The following is an 11,493-nucleotide window of genomic DNA, read 5'->3' on the forward strand; positions in this document are numbered from 1 at the left end:
TTTACTCAGTATTACTGGATTCCATGACGTTATACTGCAAATGAAAGAACAAACATTTTTTCATTGTGACAAAATGAACATGCTGAACTGACAAATCTGTGCAGAACATTACTCTCAACTCATTATATCACAAACAGTGCTGATGTGTTAAATAAAAAGGTGGGTAAACTATGACTTAGTATTCAGTTACTGTTAAACTTAACCTCACATCAAACTACTTACTAAAATATACAGTATAGGCATGCAGTTATTTTGTTCTGCAAACATTTATATTGTCTTAAAAGGACGCTTTATGTTCCACACATAAACAAACTGAGTAACAGAGTTGAGTCGACCCTCCTGGTCACAACTTCCACAAAATACTAATCAAAGTTGGACTCGTCTTCTCCCTCCTTGTCACTAACAGCGCCATCTTGTGTTGCATTTCCACTGATGCTGCTCAGAGAGTTTTGTCACAGCCCTGCTGCCTGCTGGCAATCATCCTGCTCACGTCAATGTTGTTGTTGGCGAAGGTCTCCTTGGCTTTCTCGATGGTGGAGTCCGGCAGGGTTCGTGTTCGGCCCAAGATCCAGGCGAAGTCGACATGGAAGAGCCTCAGGACATCCGTGCAGGAGTACACAAGGGCTGAGTTCACATAGTCAGTGGACAGGATCCAGTAAGGGGAGTAGGGCAGGACTGTGGGGAAGGCATAGGCATTAAGGAGCACAAAACAAGATCAAAAGAAGATCCACTGGAATGTTTTCTCCTTGAGAAGAAGACACAGCATCAGCAGTTATTTTCAGAACTATAGCAAATGTGATCACACTCACCATAGGAATAACTTATTCCCAGCTTGGCTGGATTCTTCATATCCTCTATGACTCCAGTCCCTTCGATTTTCCTCAGCTCTCCTTTGCTGTTTTATTCCAGACAGTCAAATTTCATGTTGGATTAAAGGCAAATACACACCATGTAAATATTACCTCCTAACTCCACATTTGCACAAAGCAATTGCAGATAGGACTCACAGTATTTCAGAGCTGACCACTCGAATGGAGTTGTCTGTCCTCAAAGTGAAATTGGTTTCAATGCATCGGCCCTTCTCAAACTGTGCCGGCAGTTTGGCGATTTCAAACCATCTTCCCATAAACTGTGAGGGCAAAAACACACAGGCGTTCAAAGGCAATTTAGATCACTCAGTGGAGAGTATGAATAAATCTACATGCTTTAGTGAATTCAGTAAAACATATGGTGGGTGTCTTATCAAACCTATTCTTTACCGGTGGCGGAGTAATTATATTCACTCAAGTACTGTTGTTTTGAGGTCACATTATTCTACTGCTCCACCACATTTCATTTAGTTAACAGCTTTAGTTTCTAGTTACTTTGCAGGTTTGGATTTAACATAAAAAATGTCATTATGTTATAAGACATGATGTGTCCTTAAATTCTCACCAGTATGTAAAACAGTTTATATTATGTCCATGGTGACAAACTACAATAGTAAAATTTACTTTCAGCTCATAGTATTTCTGTATTTTTACTTAAAGCAACACTGTGCAACTTTGCTGAACAGCGGCAACAGCGACCTCTGCAGCCACAAGTGGTAATCTACAGGATGATGGTGCATTAAACAGCGTACAACTAAAAGCTAACAGCTCATGTACAGAAAACACTGCCCATCAATCCCTCAGGCAACAAACACAAAACCATCATCTCAATACAAACCAGTGATCATTCTGTCCAGTCATGTTAAGCATCTGGCTAATCTGATGAACTGAAAACATCTGAACTCATAGCAGTTGTGTCCTAAAATGTAGATGCGAGGAGTTTGTCCAGTGGTGTACTGGGGAAGAAATTCAGCCCCAGCAACTTCCTCCACTATTGGTCTTCAAGACTGTCACTAAACAATGTTAAGATGACTTGCTATTTTTCTGCTGCTATAAAATGGCCACCTCTTATTGACTAAAAATCAAATACAACAGTATTGACATATGTTATCCACACCCTAAACTATTTTCTGTACAAAGAGGTTTTCTGTTTGTACCTGTTTGAGGTTGAACCCAGGTTGAACAGCTGGTTCTGGACACGGTCCCCAGTGGGGCACCTGAGCCCTGATGAGCGGGACAACAAATGCAAAAACCAGAGCCAAAGATAGCTTCATAGTGAGACAGGCCTTTGTTACCTGCAAAAAAGCATAAATAGGTCACAAAATGAAAGTTGCAGAGTGAAAACATCAAATCTATGTGTAAATGAGGCATAAAAAGTCAAGACAGAAGAAGGGTAATCACTGACAATCAGAGCTATACATTCACAATATTATCAAAAGTAAAAAGTCATTAAATATATCAGTTTACCTAAAATCTTCAAGTACAAAAGAACACAACCTCAGTTCAGGCAAACAAACATTATTTGTCCCTGTCACAATGTGCTAATGATCCACAGTGATCTGTTTTATTGTTTTATTATATATATACATCACTAAACGACTTGTCTTACCTCTGTGGCCTGGTGGTTCAGATACGTGTTCTCTCCCTTGGACAAATCCTGGTGTTTGAATTGGAGATGTTGCTCTCTGCGAGGTTTTGCAGTAATGCGACTCTATGTCATCAATGGGTGTCTTTGTGTGGAGTCAACCTTATTTCAGACATGAAGTAAACTATTAGCTAATTGGAGTCATGGGTGACATGTCAGTAGAAATGTTATAAAACAATCTGGATGCTCTCCTGCCTCAGATGGGAAGGAATGTGGATTTTTTTTTTTAACCTTTCCATTTAATAATTGAGGATTTCTTGAAGAAGTTTGCTGATTGCAAAGCTGGACAATGTTTTTTTTTTTTTTAAGACACAACAGCTTCTAAGTAAATAAAATCCATTTTAAAGTTGAGGAAAGCAAGTGATCCAGTCTATTTTCAAACCTAAGAAATAACATGTCCTACTTGGTTATACAAAGGAATTAACTAAATGAATTAGATTTGATCTAATTCAATAATATATTGTCATGTTCAGATCACGTTAGCTTACTGCCCCATTTGATAGATCAGGACTGTAACTCTTATCCCTGATAGCTGTGTGGTTCTAGAGGTGGCAATGTTGATTGCTCCTCCACTTTGGTCCAGACTGCAATTCCCAGGCTTTTCTGTTCAGGAGGAACTATAAAAGCTTTGGTGATCCTCTGACTTTGAGTCTGACAAGCGCCACCAACAGGTTATTTGTGGTTCAGGGTGATATATCTCTTCTGCCTCTACCCCTGCAGATATTTTTGGTGATCTCCTGACTTTCCATCTGTTTAGGGGCCACTCGGGGTCAGACTGTGGTTGCACTGGATGGCTTCCAAGTGTGAATGTGTGTAACTGTGTGAGTGTGATGAAGGTAAAAAAAAAATTGCTCTCTGTGAAATTACCCAAATTTGACCAGTACTGGTTTATCTATCAGTGTTTAATATTTTTACACAGAGCATCATGTCCTCACCGAGCCACATCTTTCGTAATTACACACATCAAGTAGCATTGGTCACTTATGACTCAGAGACATCCAGGGCTCCTGATTCCTCATATTTCAACCCTTTTCTGACGTCTCAGAACAGAGTCACTGCTCTGTGCAGTTCACCCACACCTACAGCTGTAGACAGTCACTTTAATATAACAGGCACACAGAAAGGGTTGTACGGGCCAATTATTGCTGCTGTTGGTCTATTAAAATGATATACTACATACTGGTTAAAGTAAGGTAAATTGGCACAGTAATCCTTTAAGCGTTGACCCAGTGCCAACCTAATCAATTTATTAAAAAAAAAATCATTACTATCCATTTTAAAATTGGGCAGTGCTTCTGGTCACGACCCTAATGCTGCAAAATACACACAGACAAAGAAAACCAAAAGAAATGTTTAAAAGTGCAAGTCTGCTCAAGCTGTTTCCACACTCAAAACAGTTTAAACCAAACAGTGTCAATTAAATCCAAATACCATTAAATCCTGTCTGCTTCCAGACAAAGCCCCGTGGCTACAAACAAGGTTAAATTAAAGAAGAAAAAGATCAGAAGGTTCAATTTCCAGCTAATACACTTCAGAGAGGAATGACTTCTCAGCTGCACCCGCATACATCAAAGCCTAGTTAAAGCACAGGCACTGTTTCCTTTTTTTTCCATGGATGGAGGCTGCGAGCTCCACTGGTCAGTGGATGATCAAGGAAAGAACCAACCACACTGGCATATTTTTACTTGGAAAAAGAAAAAATATCAAAAGGGTAAGGAATATTAAAGAAGGGGAATGTATAGAGAGTTAGAGTGGAGCATTTTAGCAAAAAAATAAAAAATAAAAAAAATAAAAAATTGGACCATATACTTGTTTTGTAATAGTTTTTGTTTCCATATTTTATCACATGGAGACTTTTTTCTATTTTGGGCTCTACGTGAGGTGCTTCACTTCATTTCCCACAGTTGTTTAGTGCTGAGATGTTTTTGTTATTTGATATATGGTCATAAAGTTTGAGTTTCAGTAGATGGCGCTCATTACTGGTGTTAACTACCCAGCCTTAAACTTAACCAGCCAATCCAAGCCATGCTGTCGGAAAGCCCTCCTCCCCACATAACTCTTTGTGTGGACACACCCATTCTCTTCTGAGGAAACACCCAGCTCCACCTCCATATTTCATTGATCAACAAACCCAAACCTGATTTTTTTTCTACAAGAATAAAAGCCAAACTCACTGGGCTGCTAGCCATCCTAGCAGCCTGTATAAACCTGCATCAGTTGAGTATTTGACCACTTTGGGGCCCTGGCTGCCTTAAAACTGAGCCCTTGTTAATGTTATCAGTAACATCTGTACTTTTCTTCTTGTAAGTCTAAATGTATGCTGAGCTGTTAAACTGTACAGATTTTGACCTAAAAATGAAAATAATCCATCGCTAAAATCAGGCTTCTCATGTTTGTCAAATGTTTACAACTGATCAAAAAAGTCATATAGTCTCTTTAAATGAAAAACAAACAAACATCATATTTGGAAACATAGATTAACACACTTGACTGAAGCATTACGTGACAGCCGCAGTATGGACTCACATGCCGCTACACATGGAGTCACGCAGGGGGCTCCTGACACCTGTGTACACACACACGCTCTGTAGGTTAAAGTGAAAATGTCTTCACATGTGCTGCAACACACATACAGAGCTTGAGAATATTTCCTGCTGCTGAGGGACAACAGAGGTCACAACATCATCTGTGGCCTTTCACCTCAATTGAAAGGACTGACAGCTTTTCAGATAACTGGTGCAGTATCATAGTATTTTTTTTTAAGAGTTGTCAAAAAAAATAAAGGGAAAATCAAAGGAACTACTTTGTCAGTGAAAAAAAGTAATTTGATTAACTATTAAACAAGTTACAAGGAAATTTGAGCAGAAATCTGATTTGAGACGAAATCTGTCAAGTAAAAATATTAACGTTCAATTTGTTTGCTGCGCTCACATGTTCATGTGGACAAAAACATGGCGTGGGTGTTTTGTGTGGACTGTGATAGGCCACATCTAGGATTTTGGACAACATCCAAACTGACTGAGGATTAAAATGAGCTGACTTAGTTTGTCCAATAGACAAAAAATATATACAGAGATAGTCACATTCGGTACACACAGAACTGATGTATGTCTTCAGTAAAATTTGGAGAGTTGTATCAAGGTTAATATTTAACAATTGGCGTAAATATGGTATATTACATCATGCTTTTGTGCAGAAGTTGTGGAAAGTAGAGACTGGGTGGTTGTGCTTTCAGAAATGCTTGACAGCTTCCAATACTACAGAACAAAACAAGACCACAAATAATATTCACAAGAACCGTTCTGACAGTTATAACTAACATGTATTTTATGTTTTAAAGGAAGGTCATCAGGACATATTTATTGTTGCGCTAAATTAATGACTTTTTAAAAAAAAAAAAAAGATCTTACATTTGTTTGCCCTCTTTGCATTCATGAAACAAGGAATAAGTGATTGATGGTGTAAGCTGGTTGGTGTTATCACCAGATGACTGAGGTGAACCTTTGGTTAAGCTGATACAGTATGTAGTTATCCTTTAACAAAGATAAGACGCCCATTGCTTTATTTTTATGGTTTTGGTCAAACATGCCTGAGAATGGGTCACATTGGAAGGTCAGGGGTCACATAGCAGGTGAAATTCCACTTTGTCATGGCTAGAACTTGAATCTGTGACATTCCATTCATGCACTATAATACAATTCAATTGTTGTAAATTAGGCTGAATGGAAGTGGTTTTGATTAAAATCAAACGAATGAAGGTGAACTGGGAAATTAAAATTAAGCTTTGATTTTGATATGTTTTCAGCCACTCTAGTGTTGTGCACCCAAGGGGGCAGGATAACCCCCAGAGGGTTTATCCTTTCTGACTCGACACAGACATGTCAATAAACTGTTTGCAGAATGGCTGCAAATGCACCACTGCATGTAACATCAAAATACAACACAACAATGACACTAATACAATCAATTCAGTTCATTTTTGGGGAACTACACATTGTTTGTACCTGGTAACAAATACAAAGCACTGTTTATCTGGTGCGACTTCAAGGTTAGTACTAGAGCTAACCACCTTTGAATAATGCGTGAACACTCTCAGGTCGCAATAAGGGATGTTTTTCCTGTTCAAGTCTGACAACACTGCATGAATGCAGCATCAGTACAGCCTCACAGAGCAGATAGTACGGCTGTGGACTCTCAGTCTTGTTATATAACAAGTGGAGATAAACTAAAAAAAAAAAACATTTGCTAGAATAACAAAAAATAAATGCCCTAGAATTTGATCTTTTCATCTCTGACAAACTAAAACATTGGCTTTGAATCAAAGAACATCTCTGCCTCTGAATGTTCTGGAGTAAGCTTTGAAAAACAATTTCAAAGCTTACTTAAAGGAGGTAAACACATTTTTTGCTGTATGAAAACAGTTTTATTCTCTTACACATTACTAGACCAACCGTTACCAAACTGAGAATGCAGATAACACACCAAACAGCAATAATTAATGGATAAATATTCAAGGTTAGAAACAGTTGTGTACACTACCATTTCGCTTTTAATGATTCTTGTACTGCTTATGATGATGTTTTTAATGAGCGTTTTGTGTCCTGAAGGTCTTTGTCTCTGTTGGTAAACAGAGGAGCAGTTCAGCCACTTCACTGTCAGCCTATTTCCAGTACAAGTGCTTTTCGAGAGCCTTAAAGCTCTCTGTAAAAGCAAGGCAGAGATTAAAAGTGAGACCAGAGGCAGAGAGAGTTGCAGTGGTGTGGGAGCAGTGCATCAGGAAAAGTCACAAGCACCTGTGCTCAATTAATCTTTTTTTTTTTTTTTTTTACACCTGTGTGCTCTCCTAAACACTGAGAGGACAACCTGAGATCTGTAAAAGCAGAGAGGAGCAGTAAGTGTTCCCCTGAGACTGCACTTATGTCTGAAGATGGAAAGACTGATGCTGGCAGCAGTGGAGCCGATTTTGTATTTTGTTTGTTGTGGTAAATAATAACATAAATGCCCTCTCTCGGTACATTTACTGCTCTCGTACATCAACTCTGGTTCTTTGAAAATAGCTTCTTTAGAGCAATAGCTGATTATTATCATTGTTATTTATATTTTCAACGTAGCTCCTTACAAAATTCCCAAGAAAAATATTCTTCCACTGTAGTGAAAGTGGGTGGCTAATTCACATATTCGATTTCTTGGCAAGGTTTTGTTGAGAAGATCAATAAAACTTTTGTTTTTAAATTAAACTACGATTAGCAGCTAACTAGCTAACTAGCTAGCTAACTAGCTCGGCACATAGTAGGCAAATGTCTACCCCAAAGACTGTATAAGACATGGACGTAGCACCCGTGACGTCCCCACTGGTTTCGGGGAGTCGGTTTTATCACCAAACTATGGGCATTTGAGCTGCGCCATTTTGGATTTTAGTGAGAGTGTACTGTCCATATTTGGCGGAGAGGCGGTTACTCTACGGTCAGCCGGGGTTAGCCGGCGGAGAACCCGGCCACTTAGCTCGGAGCAATAGTTAACATTTACCGGCTTTCACCGCTGCCTCCATCCACTATCCGCTTACAGTTACAGCAGCACACAAACAACAGCAGCGGCTTACTGACAGAGCTACTCTGTCCATGCAATGTCGGACTTTTTAAACAGAAAAATGAGACGAAATAAAATTGTAGCCAAGTATTCCCGCTCTGAGAGCACGGAACACACCGCAACAAAGTTCCTAACATTAGCTGCTCCGGTCCTCTATCTGTATCAGCAGCGATCATAAATCGGCAATTAAGTCATAAGCCAGCGGCAAAATATGCTAACACATGCTAATTAGTGCAAACATCCAGGTAAAATTGTGAGAAATTGACTTACCGAAAAAACTGCGAGACAGACTCCTTCGACGGTCGGTTAGTCCAGTCAACAAGCCCTACATGTCACAAAAACCTATCCGAACATTGGCAAACAAACACGGACACTGCAGCCCATGTCAACCGCCGGAGCTAGCCGCCTAGCCCAGCCGATGATTTAGCAAAGGGCTAACTGCCAGTGCCTGTCTGTGGAGCTGTCAGTCAACCTAACTACGTCCTAATTTATGTAAGAATTTTAATCCTAAATAACACTAAAACGGTTGTGGTACAAAAAAAATTCACCCGCCCCACAGTGTTCACGGAGGTGGAAATTATCAATAGAGACCAAAAACAAAAAATGTACCAGGCTGTAAATATGTTTATTTTTAGGCTGTAAAGTTGGCTATTTAAACATGGGGGTCAATGGAGAATTGCTCACTTCTGGAGCCTGCCCCCAGCGGCGGCCGAGGAACTGCAGCTTTTTGAACGCGGAAGTGATCCTCACTGCTGAAACCTACAACTCCCCCCGTGGTCTACCCTGGCTCTGACCAAAGATAAAATCTGTCTACCTACGACTCTAAAGCTCTTTAATTAACATTTTTCATATTGTTTGTTTGATATATTCAAAACCAAATGTGTAAAAACGGCAATTTTAAGGGAAAAGATTAAAATATTTAAGCTATGCAAACAAGCAGTTGCTAATTTTAAAATCAAGCAGACCTAAGGAGGGGAAAGGCTGCCTCTGAAGTCAACAAAATTTTAAATTCACAGAATATCAGTTTGCCAGCATGACTGCTGCTTTGATGCTACTGTCTATTAGAATATTGATTTTTGTTTTTTAATCTTTTATGTAACTTTAGATCTTTCTTGTGTTTATTATATACTGTATCTTGGCTGTAATTTTGACATATTTATCTTTTGGCTGAAATTCCTTTGGAAAAATAATATCAGTGAAATGAATGGACGGTGGTTCATGAACGAAATGCATTCATTACTACAAAGACCTGATAACATCACTGACCTGTCGTTGGAGTGAGGCCTGTTTGAACAGTGACTTCATTTGAACAGGTGCCAGCTCTCACACTCACTCATCACCACAGCCTTTCATGAAAACACAGAGGAGGGGCCAAAAAATGCGATCAATGATGAAGCTACGGGTTCTTAGATCTATAAAAGACCCACACAAACTCAAAGTCCTGCACACAGGTAGTAGCTGATTACATACAGGTGAGCAGGCTGCAGCCATCACTCTGCCCCTTCGTACATCAGTTTCTATGCATGTCCCCCGTTCTTTCCTTTTGTAGCAGATTTTCAAAAATGTGTGTTTTGTTCACTGAGCTCTGGAGCAGCAGATTGCCTCAGTAAATGTGCTGTCTGTTTTATTCTCTGCAGGTCGTGCTGGTAAGATGAAGGCCATGCAGGTGATTTCCTTGACTCTGCTGTCTGTTCTAGCAGCCAGCGCTCAGATCTTGAAGTTCGGCAAATGTCCCAAGCCTGCTGTTCAGGCTAACTTTGATGCAACCAGGGTGAATACTAATCTCTTTGTTTATTCTTCATCTTTCCTGCTCTACAGCATGTGACGTGCAGCCCACACTTTCAGACATCTGTGCTATGTATATTTGGTAGAGGTTTGTGCAGTGTGTGAAATCTTATACTTTCTCTGCAGTACATTGGTAAGTGGTATGAGATCCAGAAGCTCCCAACAACCTTCCAGAAAGGTGAGTGCGGCACTGCCACCTACAGCCCGAAGAGTCCTGGAGTCATCGGGGTCCTCAACAGGGAGCTGCTGTGAGTACATGTTGTCTAAACGCATACACTTAAGATTTTTTACAGATACAATTACTGGTCTTTGTCTCACAGCATTTGAAGTCTTTTTTATCCACTCTATTGCTATTGCCGTTCCAGAGCCACACTGTACATTTTTTTTTACCTTTCTGCATCAGGTGTATTGACTATTCCTTTCTCATGAACACACAGGATCACAGACTGATCTGTTGTACTTTGTCTAATCTATGAAATGAGAAAATGCAGTGAAAAGGGGGGGATATACAATCAATTTCAACTTTCATTTTCAATGTTTTCAAAACATGGAAATTCTTGACTCGAATGTCTTTCATGTTTTATTTACATTTCTTCAGGGACGATGGAACCACTAATTCTATCGTCGGCTCTGCCAAGGCTAAGAACCCTGCTGAGCCTGCCAAGCTGGAGGTCTCCTTCTTTGAAAGTAAAGATGTCTAATTCATTAGAAATATATTTTAACCTTCAAGTTCAGTCAGTTATCATAAGTAATTACTTGTGTACTGAATGTTCCAGCAGTTGTGAAAGTTTTAACTTGTTTCCTGTAGCATCTCCCCCTGGTCCCTACTGGGTGCTCTCCACTGATTATGAGGGTCACTCTCTGGTCTACGGCTGCACTGACTTCGGCCTGTTCCGCATGGAGCTGTCCTGGATCCTGAGCAGGGAGCCCACCCTGTCTGAGGAGACCATCGAGGAGCTGCACGGCATCCTGTCCTCCATCGGCGTCAATGTGGACAAGATGGTCCCCACCAACCAGGATGCAGATTACTGCAGCGCCATGACCCAGTAAACAGAGATACTCCTGTTTCAGCCTACAGGACTGTGAGATACAGGACGACATGGACTTATGGCATGACTCACCATAAGTAGTGTGTGGTATGCCTCGCCCTGTCGACGTCATGCAAAGTCATTGCAATAAACCTGTAGAAGAGATATGCATGCGTGTGTGTTTTGTCTTGAGACCTTGAACTCATTCTGAACAACAAAAACATCTAGTAGGATTTAAAGTACCAGAATGTCAGTACTACAATTCACATTTCAGAAAACTTTAAAAAATCATTATGCAATACCCCAATCCTAACCCAAATACACAAACCCTCCTTGTCCAGTTGTTGAGTCCAAAAAACTGTGATTTCAACCCCTTAAGGACTTACAACACTGAAATGATTCCATTGAAATTTCTATGACTATATTAGAAAAATTTTGATCCCAAACTGACTCTTTATCAGGTACAGATGAATGTTTTTTTCTAATGTAAATTTGAACTTAACAGTGTTGTGAGTTGAATTGAAATGCTAAATAATACATGCCCAACCATGTTATAGTCTAACTGTAAAGCAGCAATGCT

General features: G+C 39.9%; 2 protein-coding genes across 2 annotated transcripts; one reads left to right on the forward strand and one right to left on the reverse strand.

Moving 5' to 3' along the window:
- Positions 1-31: 31 nt before the first annotated feature.
- apoda.1 (apolipoprotein Da, duplicate 1) lies at positions 32-2,555 on the reverse strand. The gene is made up of 5 exons (XM_041055532.1): positions 2,479-2,555; positions 2,027-2,164; positions 1,008-1,129; positions 810-895; positions 32-675 (listed from the first exon to the last, which is right to left on the reverse strand). Exons 2-5 carry the CDS (start codon positions 2,141-2,143, stop codon positions 440-442), a joined length of 561 nt encoding a protein of 186 aa, XP_040911466.1. The 5' UTR covers positions 2,144-2,164; positions 2,479-2,555; the 3' UTR covers positions 32-439.
- Positions 2,556-9,551: 6,996 nt separating this feature from the next.
- On the forward strand, positions 9,552-10,935 carry apoda.2 (apolipoprotein Da, duplicate 2). The gene is made up of 5 exons (XM_041055611.1): positions 9,552-9,576; positions 9,738-9,871; positions 10,012-10,133; positions 10,484-10,572; positions 10,694-10,935. Exons 2-5 carry the CDS (start codon positions 9,752-9,754, stop codon positions 10,933-10,935), a joined length of 573 nt encoding a protein of 190 aa, XP_040911545.1. The 5' UTR covers positions 9,552-9,576; positions 9,738-9,751.
- The last annotated feature ends 558 nt before the right edge of the window (positions 10,936-11,493 follow it).

The sequence above is a fragment of the Toxotes jaculatrix genome, chromosome 14 (assembly GCF_017976425.1).
Source record: "Toxotes jaculatrix isolate fToxJac2 chromosome 14, fToxJac2.pri, whole genome shotgun sequence".
Classification (NCBI taxonomy): Eukaryota; Metazoa; Chordata; class Actinopteri; family Toxotidae; genus Toxotes; species Toxotes jaculatrix.